This window comes from Corvus brachyrhynchos, unplaced genomic scaffold (assembly GCF_000691975.1).
Source record: "Corvus brachyrhynchos isolate BGI_N302 unplaced genomic scaffold, ASM69197v1 scaffold188, whole genome shotgun sequence".
Lineage (NCBI taxonomy): Eukaryota > Metazoa > Chordata > Aves > Passeriformes > Corvidae > Corvus > Corvus brachyrhynchos.
The window spans coordinates 1,637,675-1,664,687 of record NW_008239647.1 but is presented as its reverse complement, the minus strand read 5'-3'; the positions used below and the strand labels follow the sequence as shown (position 1 = coordinate 1,664,687).

Sequence of the window (27,013 nt, the reverse complement as noted above, 5' to 3'; positions counted from 1 at the left end):
AAACCTCCTTTTCACGTAAGAGCTGGACTGCAAAATATGGATCAGGAAGACTTACAGCTTTTTTTGTGGGTTGTTTTTTTTTTTTACATATGCATTTAAATGCTAAAAACAACATCAGCAGCATTTGGTTTTAGTTAGTCAAATAAGGAATTACATGACATTGAGTAAATTATAACCTTAAAAATTTAAATAACTTGCAATGAAACCATTACTGTCACTCAAACAATTTTCTACAGTTAAAGTCTGCATGTTAAGTGTAAATTAATTTGCCATTTGAAGAATATCAATAATTTATCTGTTCAGTGTGAAAAATGCAATCGGAGATTTTTTTCTGGAGAGAAAGATTTTAGTTATTGCATAGCACTCTCTAGTGGCAAAAGGTGTTCAAGTCAATTGGAACAATTCAGTCTGACTGAAGAATTTAAGTTATAACATGCTTTTGTATGACTTAATACATACCCATGTTTCTGTTTCTTACTTCGGAGTTTGGGAGAAGTGATGGGGTTTGTGGTGGTTTTTGTTAGTTTTGTGGGGTTCTGGGGTTTTTTTAAACTACAATCTCTCACGTGCAACTTTTCTCATGGTTAACGCTTCAAATATAATCATAGTGAAGATCATTAATACTAAAACTAGTAACATTTCATCTTTCTCTAAATCATGCTTTTTAATTTATATTTACGCAGAACATTCCACAAACAAAAGAGAAAGCATTTGCATAAATCTCCATTGATGTTCTCTGACTTCAAGCATAGCCTGTAAATACAGATCACTTTGAACTGCTTGAAAGCAGTTTCTACAGTCTGCATGTATACTTCCTTCTCAAGTATATTTCCAAGACGCCTGTGACTCACAGGTTATCAATGAAGATTTGGATACCCACACATGTAGCCAAGTTGTATATAATCTGCACAAAAATTACATGAACTATGATATTTTCTGTTATATTCTTTAAAGTAAGTAACTTGATTTTAAGATTAATATTAGCTTTGCACATGTCATCCCAAATTCACTCATCCATCACCTGGGAACAAAGACACAAGGCTGATTTCTGCTAGAAGTGCAGAGGAATTTACTGGTCTTTCAATAAGCTCACTCCTGACCTCTCCTAACAGCAAATGTTCACTGGGATCCTTATGCTAGGCAGTGCAGATTTCCTTTTGTATTTGTAATCTAGGAAAAAAATCCCTTTATGTTACTTTTCAAATGCAGATCAACTTATTTCCATGTTCAAAAAAAAATCTGAAACTCAGCTATGAAATGGAACAAACCATGCCTTATTATTTAATCACCCAGGGCATGCTGGTTCCTAAACTCCCATTTTATGCCAGAACTTCAGCTCAAACCTATTTTAACTTGACTTTCAGGGAAAAGGCATCTTTTCTGGCATATTAATAAAATACTAACTTAATTCTAGTAATAGAAGAAGCACAGGTAAGACTGGCTAATTCCTTTTCATGACAAAATTGGAAATATTCTGATAATAACTGTCTATAACAATTTTGACCCATTAAAAGTGAAGTTGGATTGTACTAAAAGCCACTGTGAAAGATATAAATATTACGAGCATCTGACTTCCAATATACTTTGTCATAATAGAAATGACAAAGCAAGATTAAAACCCTGAAGACAGATGGGCATTTTTTTTTTTAACAAAACGTAAGGATTAGATTATAAAGGATTAGAATTATAGCCAGAGGATAGGAGCCATTGCAATTTACCACATTTGTTAATTCCTTGTTGTTTAAAGGTCTCTTTCTTAAGCGTGAAATACCACATGCAAAACTATATTTTCTAGACAAGATTTTTACACAATGGAGTGAGTTTAAAAGATTTTAATTACTTAAGTACATTTCAGATGAACCCTCCAAAGAGAGAGCTAGAGATCCACTGGTTGGTGTGCCACATCCCTAGATAGGCTCACCAGGCAGGAGCAAACTGCATTCCAACTGCTGACAGCAAGAGCCGAGCAGGCTCTGATCAAAGCAAACTCAAGGACCAGGGATTCAAAAGGCTCTGGCAGGCAAAAAGAACTTATGTATTTAAATACTGAACTTGCTTCAAGAAAGCAAGCCAAAATGCTTACATTCAAGGAACCTGGTGCTGGAGGAATATACAGCACACTGGAAAGCCCTCAGATGGATTAGTTTCTTTGCATGCCTAAAATTTACACTTATAAGCTCTGAAGCATTATTGACTTCTGATACCTCTCACCAGCTGAGGTGTGACCAGAGACTAGATAAAAAACTCCTAATAAACCAGATTTTTTTCTTAACTTTTAGTTTATTATTATTATTATTATTATTATTAAAGCTCTTTACATTATCCAGAAGTAAGCTACTCCTGTTGAGAATACAGGGTCTCTGAACACTCTCCTGAAGACTGTCCTTGATTTTATTACCAGGTTCTGTTAGGTTTTTCTAAATCTATTTACTGAAGGTAAAGGTGCAGATTTATTGTTCTGAAAAGCTACCCTGCCAATAAACAGGTCTTTCTGGTACGTTAGTATCACAGTTTCATAACTTCTGGAAAACAACACAGATACAAAACCAACCCTTGAGCATACCAGTCTCTAACTGGTATTCAGAATGCCAGAGAACTACGCTGAGCACAGCAGGATTTCTGTATGAACTCACACCTCAGGAAAGCTTTGGAAACACAGCTTACTCCTTTAAGAGTTGTACCATAAACACACTGATGGCATAAAAACTGCAGAAGACTTGGAACCTAATAAAAAACTTTAATTCCACAATATGATAAAGTGCTGATCACTGTCAGTATGCAAGTTTAAAACATGAACTGCGCCCCCATAAAGAACTTTCCCACTGTCTAGTATCTGTTGGAACAGTATGCACCATTTAGCTCTCATTTTGAATATAGTAATGACTAAATGCTAGAGGATCCTACGTCAAAAAAAACCCCAAAAAAACAAGAAGGCTTTTTAAGACCATATAAATCCATGTTAATCCTTTTTAAAACTTCAGAGAATATATTCCTATTTCAGGTTGTCAAACACTTATCCTAAATTTAAAGACTTTCTGAAGCATTTTTAATCTTTGAATTAATTTTAAGCATACATGGCCATGAAGACTGTGATTGTTTTCAGAAGTGATAATTTCGGAAAGGAGATTTATCAGCATTTTATTCTGAATTTCTTAACTTTATTTTATTTAACAAACAAATTCTAGTTTTCATATGCAAGCTCTCTTGATAGAAAGAACAATTTTAAGAAATCTTGTATTATAAAAAAATCTTGTATTATTTATTTGTTTTAAAATGTTATTACATGTTGTATCCAGCTAGCTAGATTTTCAACACTCCCAGTTTGATCTTATGGCAATGTAACATATTCAATTCTATGTTGCATTCCGCATATAAACTGAGTATTACACCAGCATACAACGTGCAATTAAAACCATTATTCATTAAATTTATAAAGGAACTTAATTTAATCTTCCTGAAAGTAGTCTTAGTATCCTTCTAAACAGGTTTATATGTCCACATGCATATACATATGAATGTGTGTGCATTTGTGTATAGGTGTGTTGCAGTGGGAATCCTGCAACATGCATATATCAAACCAGGAGTCCCGTGGAAAGGAAATATATATGGACAGACAGATTCTTGATAGCTGTTTCAGAGAGATGTTTATTTCTCCAGCCGCATGGCCGGAGCTCTGCCCAGGAACTGTTCCAGTCACGGGACCAAGGGTCCTTCTGCCCGCGCAGGGAACACAAACCAACCAATGGGAACGAGGCTGAGCAGGGGCAGGGAAACCCCGTGTCTGTGCCCTCAGGGCCCCTCTCCCAGGGCTACACGGCAGGGGAGGGACCCCAACATAGGTGCTTTGTACAGCCACTGAAAACACTATCAAGTACTGTGAAAACACTAAAGGCACAATCAATTCTATATTTGCTACACATTATTTTATAACAATACAAAACCAGAGGAAAAGAGTATGGGAATCACTGCTTATATAAGAAAATCAGTTTTCTTGAACTCCTAATTTATTTTACATCAGTAGGAATGCTTTAAATTAAAACTCAGTACCCTACATGGGGTTAAATACATAAGACGTACAGTTTTGTTGGCTAGTCAGAGAAGGATCTGACTGTGTACATTTCACGTTAAACCTTGAAATTACTATAAGGATAAAATAAATAGTTTCTCACAGGCATATTGACTTTTCCTATGAAAATACACTGAACTTATATGATAGTTCTTATATGCTTACTGCTCCAATATGGTGTCTTGAACTACTGTGCAGACTAAAAGGCCCAATCTCTTGCTTCCAAGAGGTGTTCTTACAGCATTTTCATAGGAATAAGATTTTGAAAAGTCAGCATGGTGCCTTAGAACTGTGACTAAATGTAGTATTTCGCTGGCATCTTTCCTTACCATCAAACAAATGGACATTCCGCATATAAACTGTCACAACAAAAAAGAAGTACAGATTTCCCGCTTACATTTTATTCTCAAAGCTGATCTGCCTCTGCATTGCAAATTTTAGTATAACACTAGAGCCTAAAGAACAGCATTTTTTTCATCCCTTATCAGCATTTTTATCAACGGGCAAGCAATATAAACACAACTGTTTTCATCCTCTGGCCCTTGTATTCCCTTCCACGTGAGAATGCAAATGGCCCCAGTTCAGCAGAAAACAGAAAAGTGTCCAAGAGCGGAGACAGAAACCCCTTTTTGTGCTCTTAATGAGGTCTCCAGAGCCCAAAGCAAACCAATAACAAACTGTACTTTTCACACATTGGGATGTGGGGGCTGTGAGGGAGGAGAGGAAGAAAACCCAGGAGCCTGTCATCTGAAATTAATTGAACTTAGCCATGCCAGGAAAACACTGGTAATAAACCCTCCCCAACTAAATAAAGGTTTTACACTATAAAAAAAAAAAAAATTATGGCAGTAATTTCATCTTGGGTTTTTCAAGAAGAGCTTGCTGTTTTTCTCACACTCAATGGAAAAATCCCAAAGGAGCAATGTAGGCAGCAATAAGGCAGACTTCTAAAAAGATACCACTTAATTTCTCACTCCTCCCTTGCACTATTGCTCCTCTTCCTCTTGCATTTAACTGAATATTAACTCTATCACTGAAATATGCTACCTCAAGTTTTCTCATTCTGTAGAGGTAGGAAGTCTTATGCTTCAGCATTCCCCTGAGGGGATATTTGATCTCTGCAGGTTCATCTCTCATTCCATCATCCTAAAAGCAGTCCAGAGATGCCAGACAACTTGGTGTTAACAAAATGCCATGAAAGATCAAAAACATAAAAAATTTAAAAATAATAACTCTCAACTTGAGCCAGAGGATGAACATTCTATATAGGAGTAACTGACACTGCACTTCTTACTCCCTGCATGTCACAGAAACAAAGTGATCTTGGATTTGGCAATTGCTGAATACATCTTCACTCTCTTATGCATCTTACATCCTATTAAGAATCCAGCAACTAATGTTCACCGACTCTATTTAATATAGAGCATCCAAATCCTTCAAGAACTAAAAATAAAACTCCGCAATTTCTGTTTATTCTGTAAACAAAATCAGATTAGCCAATATTTTTTAGTTTTATTTTCCTCATTTTCAAAAGGATGATACAGCTAAAGGAATTTTTTAGATGACTTATATTAAAAAAAAAAATAGCAACACACTCTACAAAACCTAAAGAAATTATCAGTGACATACTTTATTACTTCACTCTGTATCGTAACAGAAAACAAAAATTTCTGTACAGCTCACACTTATATCTATTGTGTCATAGAACAGCTTACACTGAGATGCTTTTGATGTGTCAGAAAAATGACAACCGAAGTTCTCCAAATTAATCATTTAACAAGTTGAACCTCATACAAAGAGCTTTCACACTCTGTAAAAGTCTCTTCAAGCAACCAAAACTATGCCCTCCCTAGAACTGATGGCCCCTGTTTTACGTCTACTACCTCCCCGCTTTTCCCCTATTCTGCACAGCAGTCATTCTGCACAAAAGCACAGGAAAAACTCTCCTAGAATTCAGTCTCGAGATTATTCTGGCTACACTAACCATTTTTGAGGTCATCTGAAAATGGAAGCAGATATACTACCCACACTGCTAAGGTAGTAGGCCTGTCCCTGACACCATTCCAGCCTAGCCCAACTGGCACTCCCTTCTGAAGCACTACTTCAGTGAGGATCCACATGGGCCAGAAGCTATTCCACCCAAGGGCAATGAGGACAGTCAATACTTTCTGAAAGCTGAAAGGAGTTTTATAGGATGGACATAGCCAAAGTGCAAAAGGTCATTACAGGACTACAGAATAGGCATTGGGACTATTTAGTACACTAATTTTTAGATAGAGCTATAGGCTACTTGAAACAGTTTCAAAGTTAAACCTTTAACAATAATTATTAGAAACAAACATTACTTTCTAGGCCGAATGATAAATTCCTAAGTTTGTTCAGCTTTCCTAAGCATTCTCTAGGCTTGTCTTGCATGGCCATACTTCTGTGTCTTGCACATGACACTTGCTCCTAATCCCACCTTCCACATACAGCTTAGTATGCCCTTTGCCTCATAACCTCAGTTTAAAAGGTTTTCTTTACATTAAAAGCTTATCCTCCTATTCTTGTCTTCTGCCCAGGCTCTTCTGAGACTCACAAGCTACACAGTTCTTCTTAATTTATGTAATCCCCCTATCAGGATTATACTGTACATTTAAAGAAAGTCTGGAGAATGCCAGCTGCCTTTAAATAGGATGAAATAGGGTTTTTTTATTTTAAGAGCTACAAAATTTGGATCAAGAAAGAAAATAGTATAGCATTTGTTTCCCTTTAAATACAGTGATTATCAGGCTGATTTTCTGATAGAAACTTCTGAGAATAAATCAGTGACATTGGTAGGTACTTTATTATCAGGCATTTACGTATTAATCCAATTATATTATCCAAAGATACACAAAAAAAACTTTACAAAAAATCTTGACTACCTACTACTACATATATATGCCATTTCATTTACTGAAACAGTTCCAAATCTCATCTAGCACAAATATCCCATCATTCTCAAATCAACGACATTCCTTCCAATTCTGTTGAAACCATTTGATCCATTTTACCTTAAATTAACACAGTATCTACAAGCTGTTGTATCATGGCTGACCAAAGAATTTGCCTAGCTGTCCAAATTTTTCTAAGTATCTTCGCAGTTCAGGACAGGAAGATGCTGCCAGAATAGAAACAGCTGATTCCAGTGAGGAATTAAGGTCTTTCCCACAACAAGTATGAAACTTTTACTCCTTATTCTTCCCTCCCTTCTTCCTGCAGTATTACCCAGGTCTCAGTTTTACTGAGAGAAATTAATGATGAGTTCTGGTTGTCTTTACCACATCTGTCTACAGGTAAGAACACATTTAGGGAATTAAGCCATGCAAGGTAAACTAAAAACAAAGGAAAGGCACAAACGTGGCATACCTTTAAACTGTTACTATCTGGCACTACCTCAGCCGAGAATTAAGACCATCAAAAAGAAGACACAGAAGAAAAAAAGATCGATATGACAAAATATAGAAAGCCTACCAGAAACAGCAGAGAAAAGGAAAAGAGCAGCTCAGCAAAACAAAGGCATAACCTGTTTCAGGGACTGACTAAATCAGCTCTTTTCCACTTGAGTGATGACTGGCCTGCTGAAAGTCACTAGGGTACTGTGCTAAGGGTGAAGAGCATATTCATGTTTAATCTAAGAGTGTGCTTTCCTACTTAATTACTGTGCATATGAAGAAGAACTATTCTTCACTCACAAACTACATACCATCCTGCTCTCAAGCATCCACAGCCAGTGGAAGGTATCTAATGATCCAAAAAATCTGATGACTTTTTGTATCTCCTACCACTCTAAAGTGGGGGAATAAAGCAAAGGAAGTTTTAATCTTGATTCTTGGATTTCCTGTCTACATCTAATGTAACTAATTGGGTTTTTTTTTCTGTAAGAGGCTGGCAGAGTTTCCCATACACTCTGGAATACCAACTTCCAGTTTAAGCATATGAGGTTAAGCAGAGCTACAGATGTTTTCCCCTTCAAGAGGAAAGTGAGAATCAGTCAAAAATCCCCACCTCAGTTCTAACCTTGAGCTCAGGGCAGAGGCGGACTAGCAGGAACCATTCCAACAAGGCCTTCTGAAGGAAGACGAAGCAATGACAGCACAGCATATGGCAGCTGTGTGTTAGTCACTAGGCCAAGAAATCAGCTGTTTTAACACCTGGTTTTTTGAACCAGAATGAACCCCCTACATTTAGCCCTTGCCTGGAAAAGAATTTAAAGGATTAAATAGGGAATTAACAGCTTTTTTAACTATAAGGATCACCAAAGCGACAGAGGAGGAATGTGAGCATCAAGACATTGTTAACATGCAAGTGAACTGCTGCATTTAACTTGCTCAACAGAAAGTAGTGTAAAGAGGAAAGCAGAGTCAAAAAGAAATGCATCTTCTAGCATGCCAGAAAACAAGCACTTCCATTTGTACCAGAAACTGTATTCTAGAAAACAAGCCACAAAAATTACTCCAGTGACCCTGGAATAAAGTATTCTCCATTGAAGATCTAATGTTACAGTAACTATGAATGACAATTCTTCCAACACTGAAGTGTGGCCATAATTCTACAAAGAATAAAATTTTCAACTTTGTTTTTAAGACCACACTCCCCCTGTTCCTCCAAGCCTTGTGAAAAGCACAAGCATATTTCAGAATACTTGGATAAGAATTCTCCATTTTTGTTCTTCATATTGGTGTTTATTACTTTATTTTATACCCATTGTATCTTCCAGATCTAATAACTCTGAGGTAGAACTTTGCAAATATTTGCCTATAATTATTACGGAATAAGTTCACTCTAAAGCACCATGTATGAACACCTAAAATATCCTGCACGAGAAAACAAACCACAAAAAAATGTAACTCTTCCCCTTGAGTGATGCTAATTTGTATATATATCTCTTCTATTGCAAGTTGTGCATCATTAAGATGAGACACATTAGTCTATTGCATCTTAGTGGAACTTCTGCTCACTCAGTGTAAGAGCATTTTAGCCAACTTCCATGAAACTACTGTATTAACTGGGCTAGAGCTTATAGATAACTAAGAACTGACATATTAGTACATGACCTTCTTGACCCACAAATCAAGATTAACTACAAGGTCATCATAAAAATTCTCCTTAAAGGACTAGGTGGTAGGAAAGCACCATAGTAGCATCAATACTTCCAGCCAATGTCTGAAGTAGCAATGATGGATTCTGAAAACCACAAGTCAGAAGGAGCAAACTGTGGAAGGAAGAAAACCAAAAGATGTTCAGAGGACCCCAGAAACAACTCTTCTCTCCTTTAAAAAGGCCACTAGAAATAGGAAAAAAACTGCAGAGATCACTAAAAAGCTCAGTCCCTTTCTATCAGCTCAGTGCCTTTCTAGCAGTGATCCTATGCACCTTATACAAAAGCACTCTCCATTCATTGTTTGTGACTCTACTGGTGACCTCTGTTTTCTTTAAAGCACAACTACTTCAAGTAATTTCCATGGTAACTGCATACAGTTTCTAATTTTAATAGCTAAACCAAATTCTTACCTGAGTGAAATAATACATTATTTAGGTCCTTATGCAGACATAATTCACTAGAAGCTAAAATGAACAAAGATATTCAAGTGCAGTTATGCCTGAAAAAGAAAAGAAGGTAATTTTCCAGTTTTACAGCTGCTTTCAGAATTCTGCCCGAAGGATTACACTCAGCAGTTACTCAGATGCAAAACATTACTTCTATTCCATAGATTTTGAATAGAACTATTAAATCTGTTAGATCAATAGCCATTCCTTCCATATGCACTTAAGAAATTGATATAATGACTATAACATTTTCATACTGAAACATTTCCATTTTAGGTAATGGATTAGAGAACAAATATATTCAACTTTTAAAATTGCATCACAGCAGTTGCATACAATGTAAGTTATAAAGCTACATAATAAAGATTAGATTATGAGTTTCACCAAAATGGCAATTTTAAATAATGTACCACTGAGCTTACCTTAAAATCAAATGGGATAATAGATGTTCTTCAGTGCCTAGATATATCTTTCCCTCCAGCAATTTTTTTTTTCAAATGTAGCTACTAAATAAACTTGATAGTTTGTTTTTGAACAGCTCTAACACTGGTCATTCACAGTACAAAATGAGAAAAGGTGTCAGTTAAGTTCAAACAGAGTAGATGGTCAGAGAAGATCTATTTAGAAATCAGTTATTTAACAAAAAAACCCTATAAATTGAGTCCTCCAAAAACTCAAGAGGTTGCTCAAGAACAGTTCTACAACTGTGCTTTAAACAGGCTGTCCAGCAAAGTGGTTGAGTTATCATCCCTGAACTTACTTGAAAGACATGTGTGAATGTGGCACTTGTGGATGTGGTTTGGTGGTGGACTTGGCAGTGCTGGGTTAATGGCTGGACTACATCTAAGAGGCCTTTTTCAACTTAAATGATTCTGTGATTCTACTTCCTCTTACATGCCACACCTACCATAAAAAATATCACTGAATCATCCCAAAATACACATCACATTTTTAACTGAGGTCCAGTATTTGCCAACGTTAATACAGGAAACGGGCCAACCTGGGCAGACAGTTTACATTCCATGCATTGCTTTAAGCAATTTTCCTTAGTCTATGATTTGGAAGATTCTTCAGCAGTAACTTTTGAAAGAAATGTGCACTAAACAAGCTTAGAGAACAGAATAAAATGTTCAGTCAACTCCCCAGTTGCTAAATGCCTTTTTAGATTTATTTTAGGCACAAACTAATAATGTATCTAATATGCATATTTTAAGGATTCCAACCTAGAAACTGTTCCTTAATTCAAGAAGCCCAAACATCTTGTTAAAATGTGATCATGTGGCAGACTTGTTATACAAAACCCCACAAACCCCTAAACCTCAAGTATCTTCTATCAGTCTTCGTGTTTCTGATGACAAATAGAAAACAGAAACAAATGCCAAGTTAGAACTGAGAAACACAACTCGAGTTTCTAAAAGATAGGCATTTTCTAGCTATGTTGCCAGACCCATCAGCAGCTTTGGTGGCTACAGATGCTTTTCCTGCTAGCTTGCTTGGTTATCATCATGACAAACCCTACAAGCTCAACTTACATGTGTGTAGCGGGTTCAGTTTGTAAACCGGGAAGAAACACTAATTCAAGTGAAGTGGTTTGGTCCAAAATACTCATTACTTACTTATTTACCTTCTGTGAGATAACAACTGGGAGAAAGCAAAGCAGGCACAAAACTTAAAACAATATAAAGAAGTTTATTAACAGACCTAAAAGAAAGAAAAAAGTCAGACCACACCTTCAGAACACTTCTCCTCCCCCCACCTTTCCCCCTCCTCCCACTGTAAAAAGACAACCCGTGAGATTTTCAGTCAGATTACCACTTCTATAATAACCTTGTTCAGTTCACTTAGGGAGAAGAGTCTCTCTTGCTCATGCTATGGAGACATCTCCACAAGAAGTTCTCTCATGGCTTCAGTATCATGAGACAGCTGCCCGGGTTGGTTCTCTGCTCACATGTGAGAGTCCCTTCCCCTGACTTACAGCTTTCCCCACAACTGCTTTCGAGGGCCCAATCTTGAGCTACTGGGGTACCATTTTAAGGTTGAGCTGTTAAAAAACAAAGGTTCTCTTCACCCCTCTCTGTGAGCGTCTTCATCTCTAGGAATAGAGGCCCTCCCCCTTCCCTGGGAGCACAAGGGTCCTCATCATCTTCATCTCTAGGACTATCTCTGGGAGCATCTCTAGGAACAGAGGTCTTCTCCTGATTTAGAGCAAGAGTCCTCATCACTTCCATCTCTCCCTATTCAAACTTCTCATCAAATTACAGCTGCTTCAGCATTTGCTTGTTTCAGCACAGGTACTTTTGCTCACAAGTACAAGTTAAATGCTCCACCCCCCATGCTTTCATGAAATTACAATGGGTACTCTGATGTATCATAGTCTATCACCACCATAGCTTTACAACAGAATTTCAGCTTCAAGCATCTCCTCTTTCTCCTCCCTCAGGGTTTCAGCTCTTCTTTCTTTCCCGCTGAATCTTTGGCTGCGCTGGGGGGATCTGCAGAGCCGGGCTGTGCCGTCTGCACTAACAGGGCTGTGGGGGGCCGCGGATGGAACAGGGCTGCACGGCTCCACGACGGCTGTGTCCCGGACCGGCCCCACTGGGCCCATCGGGCCCAGCCCAGTTACCTGTCCCAAGGCTGGAAGCAAGAGAGAGCTTTCCCGGGGTTTGTCCATTCTTAAATGTGGACCACAGAGGCATGTCAAGCTTTTTAAGTGGCTTAAAAAATTGTCAATATTCAAACTAGCCAGTTGATAGGTTCTGTCAGGTCATAGAGGAAGCTGTAAGCACCTCTTTGCAAGACAATCACTTCCATAGCTATGCTAATCCATGACACTGTGAACCTTTCAAGGATGTTTCATTGTCTAGAAAATACCAAGAGACTGCCAGTCAGTTGCAGAAACATATTCTAAATAGGCTGCTGAGCTCAAACATTATTATATTTACCTCCAGACACCTACAGGGAAAACCACTTAGGTGCCAGATGTGATGGTGCTAACACACGCCCACATGCCAGAGGATGGTAAAGAGCCTTGAGCTACCAACCTTGAAATCAGGTGATGAATAGATGGTGCAGACAAGGCATAGGTAACGCCAAAGTCTCCACAATACAAAGAATAAAAAAGGATTAGGAAGTCTGAAAAAAAAAATTTTCTAGCAGTGAACAGCAGCTTCTGTTAAAAAGATGGATTGCACTCTCTTTGTGTAAATTACCTGTGAGTACAGTGAACCCCTTTTACCTTGCTATAATTCAGTATTCATGAACATGTCTGACAACTGTTGATGATACAAGGAACATTCTCTTCCTACTAATCTGCATTATGTCAATCCACACCAAGAGGATAAAATACATTTATAGTCTCAAGTTTCACCCAAGAGTGAACTATTTCAATTTCATTCATTTTCACTCCAAAAAAATAATATAGATTTTCTATATTGAAATAATTTGTTTGCCTTTCATTTACACACTTATCTATGAAGGCAAGATGAAATATGACAGAGGAAGTCATCTCTTTTTACAGCTGTTACTATGCTTTATAATTTACTACAAGCTGGAATCATCAGCAATAATATCTTCTAGCCCTTCACCCTATTTTGATCTATTGAAGTTTTAAAATCAGTTTTCATCTAAATATACATTAAATCCTTCCCTTAAAAAAGAAGGGATGAAATAATATCTGAATGGGAAGAATGCCTATGCATATACATACAGTGTTTCACCCAGATTCAGTTTTCCTAGCTATTAAATTAAAATCAAGAATTCTCTTGTAAAGAAACAAAGCAAGAATATCCCTTGCCCTCCAAATAAAACATTACCATCACTAGCAAAACTGAAAAAAAAATTAATTTAAATTGTCCTGCTAACAATACTACAATAAAAATAATAACAATTCTAAAAAGCCAAGTTCTATAGATATTAGAAGAAAATCTTATCAGATAAAAAACTTATTAATATGCACTGAGGGAACACAACTGCTATATGAAAACACCCTAAGGCACAGTTAAGATTGATTGTATGCCTCAATATTACATACTCATAATTTACTGTTAAATTTTTCAAATGTCCAAGTTATGTGACATTTAAACCCATCATTTCTACTTTAAAAAGCTTATTACAGAAACAGTAACACATTACTCTTTTAAGCTATTACTTTCTTAACTGTAGTTATTTTTAAACTCTATTATCCAAATTTTGATGGTATAAAAAGACCAGGGGTGCCTGATAAGTTAATATGAAAATGAATACATAATCTTAGATCACATGGAAAATTAGTATAAAATACTCCACTACGAATCCCACACATCTGAAGAATCAAGTAACTTTAAAGTAAACTGCAAAACAACTGAAAAAGTTCCCCCTTTGCCTCTTCATAGAAGGATGTGAGAGAAAATAATTATTTTAACTTCAGAATGTTTCACTATTTTTAAGACTACAGCTCTAGCTGTGAAGGTAAAAAAGAAAAAATCATGGATTTTCATCCTCTCCCCCAAAACAGATGTATAAGTTGAGAAAATTCCCTGGATAGGCTTAGAGTAAAAGTTTTGGAGAAAATAAACAAACAAACAAACCAACCCCAAAAAAGAAACCAAACCAACTAACCAACCAAGAAGAAAAACCCATCTCCCTCCATTTGGTTCCAGCTTCTAAAGTATATAAGGGAATTAATCTTTGCAAACCATGCATCAAATTCAAAAGAATACTACCAAATCTTACTTTTAAAAGTTGAACAGAACTGGAAGTCTCATGTGAGTCACATAGCTACTTAAAGAACTGTGTGAAAGCCAAAAAAAGTTTCATTTGCAAAGTAGTGTCAATATGAAGAACAGAAGTAATGAAATCTATAATCTTGTTTCTAAGTAGCCTGGGAGCTAATAAGCCTAAATTCTTGTTAGCGCAGTCTCCAGGTCTGCAGATGAAAGTAAGCTTTTTGGGGTAGTCAAATGGCAGGGGGTATCAGTGAAATATGGCACGTCATTGGGAAGGGCGCTGAGAACAAAACAGTGCTGTTCTATCACTGTTACAGCTTGCTGCACCCAAATCTCAAATGCTCATGTACAGTTCTGGTCTCCACACCTCAAGGAGTACATACTAGAGTCACAGAAGGTACAGCCAACATCACCTGAGATTGTAAAAGCAACTGAATAGATGGAACCAGAGAGTAATGGTTGAAGGGGCTATGCCTGACATTCACAAACATTTAGTAAGAATTGAAAAAGTGAATGCAGTTTTCATTCGCCAGATCCCACAATACTGGAATTAGAGGAAACAAACTAGCAAAAGAATTGTCTAAATGGATAAAACTACTTTTTTTTATGCAGTAGTTAATAAACTTCTGGAAAGCGCTGCCACTGGAACCTGAAAGCAGTTAATAGCACCCCAGTCAGAGAAGGACCTTAAATAAATTAATGGCCAAGCTCTCTGTGAACATGTATTAGCAGGATCAGAGGAGTACAAGGATGGAACACAGAGAATGTCTGCGCTCACAGCCTCTCCCTGACCCGCACCTCCTGCACTTGAGATCAGAGACAGGACACAGGGCAAGGTGCCCGCTGACCTGATCCACCAGGGCACTTACATTATTAATGAAAATGCAGCTTGATTAGCCAACTTTGCAATTTGCCATTAACAGAGACAGGGTAATTAAATTGAACAGAATACAGATTTAGAAATCAATATTTAATACACCTTCCATCACAGCTGTTATTCCCCAATACAAATGAGAAAGACAATGGTATGAAGAAAAGTAATGAAACCACTACTTTATTGATCAGTAAAGATGTTACAATATCTAAAATTTCCAAGATCTTTATTACGTGTGCGGTGAAGTATGGAAAAATTTGTTCCAATCTTACAAATGAAAAATCAGCTTGAAAGTATAAAGCTGTAAAAGTTGCTTTGTGGTAAAAATCAAAACCCAAATGCAGAATCTGGTGGTTTAGAAAAACCATTCATTCTTTCTTTTAGGAGCCACTATAAATAATAACTGCTTCCAGTAGCAGCCTAAATATCATAAATCCCAAGTGGTTTTCCTATCATTAATCCTACCATTAAAAAACCCCTCTTGAAACATTTTTTACTTGCAAAGATTTTTTTCCCCGAACAGTGTATTTTTTTGGAGCAGTACATCTCTCCCATTGCTTTCTTTCCTTCACTCATTCATTTCTGAGAGTTGAAGAGACTTACATACATGTTCATGTCTTATTCTCTACAAATTTGATTCTCTATAGCACATAATTTGTTCAGTTTGATTTTTCATTTTCAACTGTTTGTATCCTATCTTCTGTCATGTTAAAGAGTGAATATTCCTTTTAAAAACCTTTTAAAAGCTGCATCAAATGGGGCCATCAGCCCCATCCTCCCAATTGAAACTGAGATGAGAAAGAGCAAATACAGGCCAAGCCCAAGAAGCTTAACTTCAAAACAAGCTGCACAAGTTTCTTTTGAGGAGAAAAAAGGACACGGAAGAGTAGCTTACTTTAAGGCTTTCCCACTCATGCACTTACCTTTATGCTGCACAGGAGATAACAGGTTTGTGAACAAAGAATCAAGTTTAATCACAGACAAATTTGTTTTCCTATAAAATTTTTAACATCCAAAGTATCCAACAACTAAGATTGGCCTAATGTTGGCTTTATAAACTTAGACACTGAAAAGTGAATCCACAGAAGTGCATTACTTGGTTTCATGTAAACAATTTGAATATTCATAATGTACAGTTTCAAGTGTAGTACAGTGTTTCAGATACACACTGGCAAACCATGCCCATTATCTGCTAAGAAATGGGGATAGAGAGAAATGCTTTACACAACAGCATCAAACAACTTCAACAGATGGCCATCACTGATCAAGAAACTAAAATAAACCAGAATTCTTAAAAATTTGCCAAAACATGATTTCCTTTTGGAAAAGCATGTCTTTATAAATATATATGGCAAGTTTTTTAGCTCTTGGAGTGCAAGAGAAAAACAGAAGAGGGTTTAAAGAAGTGCTGAAGATGGCTTTTAAACACACATTTGTCCTACGTAACATTAACTTTAAAATACAGCTTACTGTAGAATTATTATCAACAATTTGATAATTCAGCATTTAGGTTTATCTCTATGTATCACTATCAAGCTGAATAATTACTGATAATTTTCATCTACATCAGACCTCATTTATGAGGTGAAACACTGAAAACAGACCTAGAGACAATTCAGAGTTTAAGAAACTCACAATGAATACTTCAAAATTCAGGCTACAAAAATTCCAACCACAATACAAAAAACTACTTATTATGTCAAACATGAGAAATATGTAATCTAGGTATCTTAAAAACTTAATTGTGTCTTCCAAACCGTAAAGCAAAAAGAAAGTAATATATTATACTATTTTTTCAATAATTCACGTCCAACAAACTAGATTGGTAGGCTCTCCACATTTCTCGGGTATTTCTATACAAGGTATATTGACCCTCTACACACACTTTTTCAGATGAATACTCATTTTCAGATGATAAGTTGTCTGGCAGGTTGTCATCAACAGTTTAAATGCACACTAGCTTTTTTACTTTTCCTCAAAGCTGAGTTGGGCTCTTTAGGTTAGCATAATTGAAATTGCTATGATAGACAGGAGAAGGAATTTGAGAAGAAAAAAGCTGCTTTGATAAAGTTCTTGATGAAAAATATTATTGATTATTCCTGTAGAGAAATGAGCTTTTCTATCACTACGAGCACATTTGGAGCTGAATTTAGAAGTGTGAGCTTAAGATCAAAAGTATACGTAACCTGAAATGAAGAAAAAGGTCTTTTAAATCAATAAACAGCCCAACCCAGATAAGGCAATAGCTTTCTTGATCCTGTGTAGATGATCTACATTGTTTGAAAAATCTCAGACTATTGTGTTATCTTAGGAACAGAAAAAAACTACTGGAAGAGAAAAAAAGGATGTTTAAACGTTGATAGACAGAAAAATAAGCAGCAGCTATCCACTAAAATGGAGACTACAGGAAACCATTTCCTCATATTTTACAGTTAAAAGGCAAGGTATTGGAAACATGACAATAAAGACACCTCAAAATGATCACATCCTTAGAAAGAACGATGAGCTCTACTCCCCACCCCCAAAACAAAAAAGACAACTGCATGCCTGCAATGAAAATTGATTTTTGAAAATAATGTCAGTGAAAAGCCTCAAAGGTCTGGAGTAACATTTCAAAATTGCTTTTATTTATTAATATGCTTCTGTAACACAAATCAAGATAATTTTTACTTATTTCTGGACATTGCATTATTAATGTATTACTTACACTATTGGAATCAGGAAAAGATTTTAAAATTTCAGTTATCCAGAAATAAAGAAAAGCTAATTTGAATTATGCAGCAAGGTTGGGTTTTCTTCCTAAACTCACAGACATCAGCCTATCTGCACAGTTAGAAATAAAATATTTACACAACAGTCAGTGCTTCCCAAAGAACAGCGCAAAAATAATAACTAATCAACATGTTGCCTGTGCAACTATTTGTAGGTCTCAGATACGGAAACTAAGGTAAAGATGGTTTCAGTTGCCCAAATTTAATCATTCCCTTTGCAAGAAGTCCTTTTATAAGGATACAAAGGACTTACTGATGAAAAAATTTTCACACACTTTTCAGACTGACTGAAGGCCTTACCAAGCTCTTGCCAGCAACTCTGTTTTCTAGTTAGGTCAGAGGTGTAATAGTACAGAGTAAAAAGTTAAAACAATGTTCAAAAGCTTCTTTTGGATGTCTGCATGCTTTTTCTGAACACCACCATCCCTGCTGGGAAAGGGGAAACAATGCATAAAAACCACTCCCAGTAGTAAACTATATCTGCAGACACTGCTTTCCCCTCAGTTTATTTCAAGTATGCAGGACAATGCTTCAACTGCATTTTCCTCAAGAGTTGACTCCTCACTTGTTTCAACATCTTCTTATATCAAACCTTATTTGGAACGTCTTTTGGCAAGTTATTATCTACTAAGATTCCACTAAGCTCAGGAAAACTGCAAAATGTCTACCTATAACAGATAAGGTTGTCAGAAACCTACTGGTAAGCCTGAAAGTGAGACATTGCTGCTTAATCACTAGCTAATTTCAATGACTCTCCCAGACGGAAAGAAAAATAAAATTACTGCACCACCACCAGAAGAAAGCACAGTTATCTGAAGCCGCCTGATTAAGACCAGAATTAAAGACAAATGTTTCGTCTAGCCTACACTTGAAAATCACATCTCCTCGCATATCATTACATGCAAAATAATTGCGCACAACTACTAGCATTTCTGAGTTTAGAACTGCCTTAGTACTGAAACATCACTCTTTTTGCATTTTTTTCAATGTTCACGAAACACGGTCTACAATTTAGTTTGTCTTCACTCAAGCAGAGGATTAAAAATGGTGTAATCATTAGTAGCAAAAACTGTTGAAGCACTAAACCAAAAACCCACCCAGTATCATCAATGCTTAATGAAAGGTAAGTAATTTTCTCTGCACCAATAAATACATTTAATATACAAGTACACCTTCTAAAGTAAAAATTCTAATGCCACACTTTCTATAGTAGGCAAGTGCTTTAAGAGAAACATGGAGCACTTATATCACTATTAATTCAACACACTAGTATTAGAAAACCTCAAGATTTTTCAGCTTAAAGAAGATTCTAAAAAGAGGAAAAAGAATATGCATAAATAATTTCCCACATTTACAGCATGATTCTACAGGCATCTATCAGTTCCCTTAATAGAAACATGTTTTAGGACCAAAAGTTTATGCAGTAATAAGTAATATTTCCCTTTGATAAATCACATTATTATAATCACAAACAGAGCTAAGACAATAAAATAATAGGAAATACAGATGAAAACTGATCTCTTTACCCTTTCATTATATTTTCTGGATGTTGGTATTGCTGACAAAATAGCATTGATTTCAGACTATAAATTGGTCTGCCAAGGAAATACTTCCCCAATCAAAACCCAGAACGACCCAGTGCCAGATTGAGATGGAAAATGAATTGAAGGTTTCCTTCTGATTTTATGTACTAACTCTGTACTTGCTCCCTCTACAGCATAAACAGCAAACCAGAACGATTTCATAAATCTGGGAAGTTTAATACAGTAAAAAAGCACACAGTAGGAATAACACTTTCATCAAAAGAGTGTCAACAGAAAGAAATTAGGTCTTTTAAACTTTTATTGTAGTGACACCTTGTGGCTACATTTGCCGCCTTATGAAACCTGAAATTTTTTCATTTTCTTGTAATTCTTTTAATGCAGTTCTTCAAATACAGTGGTCAAGGACGAACTAAAAAGATGATGTTGCAAAACAAAAATGGAAGGATGAAAAAAGTGAGAAGGATAAAAAGAAAACAGCATTACCTGCTCAAAGATCTTTAGTGGTTTTAACATGCACTGCTACAAGAGGAAGATTGAATAACTATGAACCTGACACGTGCTCGTAACTTGCACAGGAACTTGATTATACTGAACATTTTCTGTGTTCTGTCTTCCCTCTAAAGAGTTTTCAGCTCTGCATGAAAGTTGCTATAAAAGTGCAAACAAAAGAAATTCTAAAAAAAATGCATTACCATATTGAGTAAAAAAAAGGGAAAAAATTGCCTTGTAATCTCACTCTCTTGTTTTTTTCTGCATAGTATATGCCTGTTCAATTTTTAAAGATGGTAGAATAATGTATTCAAAAAGCATTTAAAGCAAAAGTTAAAAGTCTAAAACACAATTATCTCAATAAAACCCCCATATATTACACTCAACTTTTTTTTTTTACTAAAACCCCTCTCAATACAGCAACACCCTCTTACTTGTCACACTAAGCTTTGGCACTGAACAAGTAATCACCTTTGTACAAATTAGCTTGTGTAACTAAATCAGGAAATACATCCTACAAATAAATCATCTGATGTGTATGAGAAAGCACAATCTTCTCATCCCCTTTTCATTCTAGATTTTCAGTCTTTGGTTATCGCCCTTCCATTTTTTCCCACCTATTAATCTAACAGAGGTTATGGCTGGCAAAAATTACTCTGAACCTATTAAGACAGACTTGAGCATATAAATAACAGGAAGAATCAAAAAGTGTAAAAAACCTTATCATGTTACATATTTGATTTTGCCTAATCAGTTTGGATAGTTCGATACGTGCTTTGCCAAGTACAAATTATCTTTTATGGGAAGCACAATAATGCCCCTAATGCCAACACTATGTGAATATTCCATAATGCTCCATATATCAAAAAAATCAAGTCATGATAGAGACTATGACAGCCATGACAAATGCCTCATTAAGGAGACTGAATTGGTCTTAATTCACTGTGGTTTAAATTATTTATTTTATTTAACAGGTATGGGCCAGAATGTTGCATTTTTTCATCCAGCTTGTGTGAGAGGCATTGATTGTAGAACTGAACATGGATAGATTTGTTCAAGAGTAAAGTTACAGGCTTTCAAAAAGACAAACAAAACCCTAACCTGCATACATGCAAATAAAATACACACTCCATCAATTTTTATGCCCATGGCAGTTCTTAAAACTTAGATGAACATATCAGTTCGGACATTGACACCTCTCACCTTTTACAACTAATACTTATGTGAAAGGTAACTCAAAAAAGCAAGTAACCTTGCCTAATGTTACAAGGCTCATATCCTGTTTATAATCTATGCTTGAACAATTGCTCTAGTGTATCAGACAACTGGCTGTCCTTCAACCTGTAGAGAATCTGGAAATTTCTACTCCCCCACTTTGGAAAAAGGTGTATAAATAAAACACCCTACCCAATAATTCTACTCTTCAATTCTTTGTTTCTCCTCAGAAAGTCATCTTATACAGTGATGTCATAAGGCACTTTGAGCTAAAATAAACTTTTTTAAAATAAAAAAAACCCAAACCCCCACCTATCTCAAGCCCTTCCTGCTAAGGCATTTAGCCCATGATTATCTGCTAAAAATGCATGCAAAACTTTAAAAAAATTGCAGCAAAGTTCCCTAGATGGTTGCTTCCAAAAATATTATCTGCATTAGTAAGACAAAAAGAGAAAAATGCCAAAACTAATGGCAAGAAGACAGAACATAACATGATGCTTCCACTTCTCCATACTGTTGTCCATTAACAGGAAAATTTTGGCATTGGGACTTGTGACACTAAAACAAGACTACACAACAGAAGCAGCATTGAGCAAAACAGAGCATATAAAATGCTTAAAACATATCTGTCCCTTGGTAAGCATGTGCAACATGCCTGTGAAATAGAATATCAAATATTAAAAGAAAACATTCTGATAATCTCGTATTAGTTCATATTTTAAATCTTCTACATCTCACAAGACTGGAGAACACCTCTTTTTTAGGTGACAAAAAACTGCTATGTATATTAGGATTTCTGTTTTGTGTATGTTAGTTCACTAGAAATAACTAAATTAACTCAAAGTAAACTGAACTACTTTAAATACATTATCACAAAACACTGAACTTGGAGACAAAAGAAGAATTTAGTAGTCCTTGCTTACTTCTTTCTGAACAGAATATTGATTTAAAGGCAGATAAATAAGTCTCTGATACTAATATCTACGTGTACCTAGCTTCCCCTGCTCAAAGTCTCCCTCTCAGAGGGAATTTGATCATAATTCCTGATCAAATCAGAGTCAACCTTCAAGTTATACCTAACTATTTACATTAACATAATTAGATTAAAAGTTCTTAAAGTGGAATGCCTCAAAAATTTGTCAGCAATTTTACATCTCTAAATACATTTTAAACAGCCTTTTCTTTCTATTTACAGGAAAAAAGTACATAAAAGAACAGTGAATTATAGCCACTTTTACTTTTGACTAGCCAATGCAGTCTTACGATAATGTAGGCTTCAATTCACTGACGTAAAAAAAGATTACAGAACAACCTTATCTAAACTATCATTAATTATTATGTTGACTCATCTGAGAACTCATATTTTGCCTGAGGGTTACTGCTCCTTAACAATAAGTGCTCATAAACTTATGCTGCTATATGACTTTCTCCTTAGCTCTTCCACTTGTTCTGCAAAGAAGCAGCACATCCAAGAAATTCCACACCACTCTGTGGATATGACAATGAGGTACAAAGATTTATAGAAGAGGATTCCTGTAAATCATGGAGCAGAACAGGAAAGATCAGAGGCATGACTATGTGATAAGGAAATCTGCGCTTTAGCTACCTGGACAAGTGTATATGCCAAATATATGCCAAAATAAAACTGCAAGGGGGAGGTTCCCAGGTGTGCTTGTGCATGTAGAAATTATAAACCTGTGCATACAAAAACACCACATGAAATAAACTCCCTCCTGATAATGTGCTCTTCCAACAGAGAGCAAGTCCCTTACAGAGGGTTAAGAGATCCTTTCGTGACAAAAACCAAGTAAAGTACCATCTAAAACTTTGGAATAACATTCTCCCCTCTGCTACTCCCTCTCTGCACTTTCAGGAAAGGCTGTGAAGAGCCTTCACCAAAACAGAATCTCATGAGGCTTTTCATCATTGCTATGATTTATCACAGACACCTTTAAGCAAAAAGTTATCAAATACACACACAAACTAAGGGACAGCACCAACCATTTCAGAAATAGAAAACAATAAAATCAGAATCATAAAACTTACGGGGAAAGGTGAGTATGCATTTGTGTCAGGAAAAATAAATTTCAAGTCAGCTACATTCACTATGAACTTATTGAGGGACAGGATGGCTGAGAAAGATTTATCTGAGAAGAAGAGACACAAGTGACCCAGCTGATCCTTTTCCCATAGACTTCAACTGCATGCCAGCAATCCTGTGTTGTGGAGTAGCAAATATCAGAAAAAGAGGTAATTCTTTGGGAAAAAGAAAGCTAACCTCTCCATGGGGATTCCAAGAGTCGCCATGCCAATTAAGAAGTTTCTGTCTACAGAATAATTATTACAGTACAGGTCATTTCCTCTCAGGGTCTGTGACCCAAAACCTAATGATGACCACATCATTGGTCTCTGCAGGTTGTGTCCTCCCTATCAATGACCTCAATTCCATTTTTTGAATAAGGCAGCTTTAATGTGATTATCAGCTTTATCCAGAATTCCCAACACCTACAGTAAAAAAACCACCATCACTTTAACAACAGTTAAACCCATCCAGCTGTTTTCACAGGACAGACCCTCAGAATAAGCTGAGTTGGAAGGGGCCACCAGGATCACAGAGTCCAACTCCTGGCCCTGCACAGCATTATCCCAAGAGTGACATCACGTGCCCAAGAGTATTGCCCGAACACTTCCTGAGCTCTGTCAGGCTGGTGCTGTGTCCATTTCCCTGGGGAGCCTGTTCCAGTGCCCAAACACCCTCCGGGTGAAGAACCTTTTCCTCATATCCAACCTAACCCTCCCTGACACAACTTCAGGCCATTCCTCTGTGCCCTGTCACTGGTTACTACGAAGACAAGATCAGTGCCTGCCCCTCCTCTTCCCCTCACAAGGAAGTTTTAACTGCAATTAGGTCCTCCCCTCAGTTTCCTCTTCTCCAGGCTGAACAGACCAAGTGGCCTCGGGCACTCCTCATACGGCTTCCCCTCAAGGGCTTTTGCTATCTTCACTGCCCTCCTTTGGATGCTCTCTAATAGTTTATTATCCTTCTTATATTGTGGCACCCAAAACTGCACACAGGACTCAAGGTGAGGCTATACCACTGCAGAGCAGAGCGGAACAATCACCTCCTTACAAGGCATTCCTCAAAGCTCCTGAGTCCTAACTTTCCCCTTTCTCTCTTGCACAACTATTTAAAACAGTGTAGGAGTAGAAAATATGTAATACATTAAAATACATTTCAAAGTTCTATAGTAAGTATGTAAGGGCACTATAAACATTTAGGCAGTCAAGGAATGGATGTTTACGGAGTGAAAAAAACCCCACATCAGCTGCAAAAAAAAGTGGGTATAACTCAAAAAAAAAAAGAGAAGCAGATACGTAGATTTGGAAAAACCAGAGTTTTCAAACTGGACACACCTGCATTTTATCAATGATACTAATACTAGAAAAGCATCCACTAAGATAAACAATTTTTTTAGCATAGCTGATTAAAGTTGTGATATAATACATTTTCAGAAATACATAATGAAGTAGCCAAATCTGGCAACTTAATCTGGTGTCTACATTCTTTAATGTTACCCACTGTATATTACACTGATGAACTAACCTGCAGACACGGGCAGGAAAATACAGGTTTTGCCAGGACCGACAGAGGTATTTAGAGTGATCGATAACCCGAATCCAGTCCAGCTCATCCATGGACACCTCAATGTAGTAGGAATAAGACCTATGGATTGTCAAAAAACACTGGTTAGAATACAAGTTGACAAATTTTAGGTATTCAATTTTACACTGTCTTCTGGATTTTCAGTTGTGTTTAAAAGAAAGCTGTTTGTTCTTACCCAGATCCCTATTTTCAAACTAGCTTTGAAAACAAACTCTCACACAGTTATGTTAAGATGTGTTTTCAGAATGATTTAAAACATCCACACACTCACAATCTACAGTCATTAGATGAGACTCCTATGCTTCAAAAAAATTAAATGGAGACTTTTAACTCAGTCATAAAAATTATCATTTGTATTCCTTCCTCGTGGAATAAAACTAAACCACCAGTGATATGGTACTATTTCTATTCCCAAATCAATAAAGAAAAAAAAACAACAATTAGTAGATCAAAAATGCAAATTCAAACCCTCACGTGAAAAAGCAGATTTGCTTTATGAACATTTTCACTGATACTGTTCTTCACTTCTGACCCTTTCAGTTCTTTATGATACATCATCGAGCCTGTCACTACTTCCTTACACACTCCAAAATTACCTCATGAAAAATAAAAAAGCCATTAACAGAACGTGTGTCTTCCTTTTGCTTATCAGTTATGTTTACCTTACAGTTTGCTGTTAAGAGAAAGCAAACCCAAACTAGAACTTAGACGTCACAGCTAATTTCCTATTATATCCATGACTGTAAGGCTTAGAATAAAGTAGAAGTATCACTTGTGGAACAGCAAATCACTGAATATATGTTTCAGAGTGTTTTCTTTCTCCTAAGGTACTAGTCTGCAACATTCACAGGCATTTCAACAGCACTATGTCAGCACTTAGCACTTTTTCACACGGATTTCTGAAGAAGAGTTGCTCCTCCACAGTTCTACACAAGCATTTCTTGTTAAACATTAATGCCTTGGCTAATATTTCCAATTTTCCCGAGGACTTACAAGAGTACTTATTTAAAGCAATATTGTTTAAAAATCCTTAAAAAAATGTTAGATAGTTGTTAATACCAATTTAAGCATTTGGAAAGGTAAGGCTGAGTCTTTAAATGTCAATTGCATAACCAGCCTTCATATTTACACCAATGAGATGTGTAATATTCACAACCCACACAAATACAATGTGTTTTAGCAACATTACTATTACTAACATATGTGTACTTGACCAAACTAGGCCCCTAAGTTTTAGAGTTTGAGCAGTTTGGATACAAAGGTTACTTGAAGACCTCTGTGCCCTGAGAATTTAGAGATTCTCACATCATCATTGCTAGCTAACATATATTTGTAACCAACACACAACATGCTACTTTTCAGTTTCTGAAGGTACCAAACAAAGAAATATTACCTCAAAAACACAGTTCCATTATCATACACAATAGTATACCCTTAATTTTTTTTAAGGCTGGATAGCATCTTCTTTGCAGATGCAGTTTGGACAGCTACTCCCCTTAGCACTTTTACAGCTACGATTCAGCTGTTAAGACCCCTGAACTAGAGGTGTAAAACACCTGTTAGTTTGCATTTGGTTCTGTTAAGAAGATCCAATAGACCAAAGTTTCACACAGTTAAAATGAACCGTATAGCTTAAAAAAATGTTCAAAAAGAAGCAATCATGCTGTACGGATCTCTACGTGTCTGTACAGGTGCTAAAACACCTCTCTAGAAGACATCATTCATGTATCCCATGAGAAAGATGCAGTTAAGTGGCCAGCAATTCTTAGATAAAGACTGTAGAAAGGAAAAAACCTCTACAAAAAGCAAGGACAATCCCAGAGCAAGTTCCTTAAGATCTTGGCTGGTACATTTTGGCACATGTCTCTGGCCAAACTCTTCCCAAGGCCAACTACCCCACTGTGAATTGTTTTCCTAATATTTAATATGAATTTATCTTGTTGCTTGTATCCACTGCTCTTTGCACTCTCAGCACACAGCTTCAAGAGAATTCTGTCCCTGCATTCTCTATATTCTTCCACTGAACAGGTGAGGAGAGCAACAAATTCTCCCTTCTAAGCCTGCTCATCTTAAAAAAGCAGGTTCCCATGTGCTGAAGCCTTCATCATCTTGGTGT

General features: G+C 36.5%; 1 protein-coding gene across 1 annotated transcript in view; it reads right to left on the bottom strand.

Moving 5' to 3' along the window:
* BTBD9 (BTB domain containing 9) overlaps positions 1 to 27,013 on the bottom strand; it is a 114,154-nt gene that overhangs the window by 75,866 nt on the left and 11,275 nt on the right. The window contains exon 6 of the mRNA XM_008639831.2: positions 24,838 to 24,957. Coding sequence (XP_008638053.2) covers positions 24,838 to 24,957 — 120 coding nt within the window. The remainder of the gene's footprint in view (positions 1 to 24,837; positions 24,958 to 27,013) is intronic.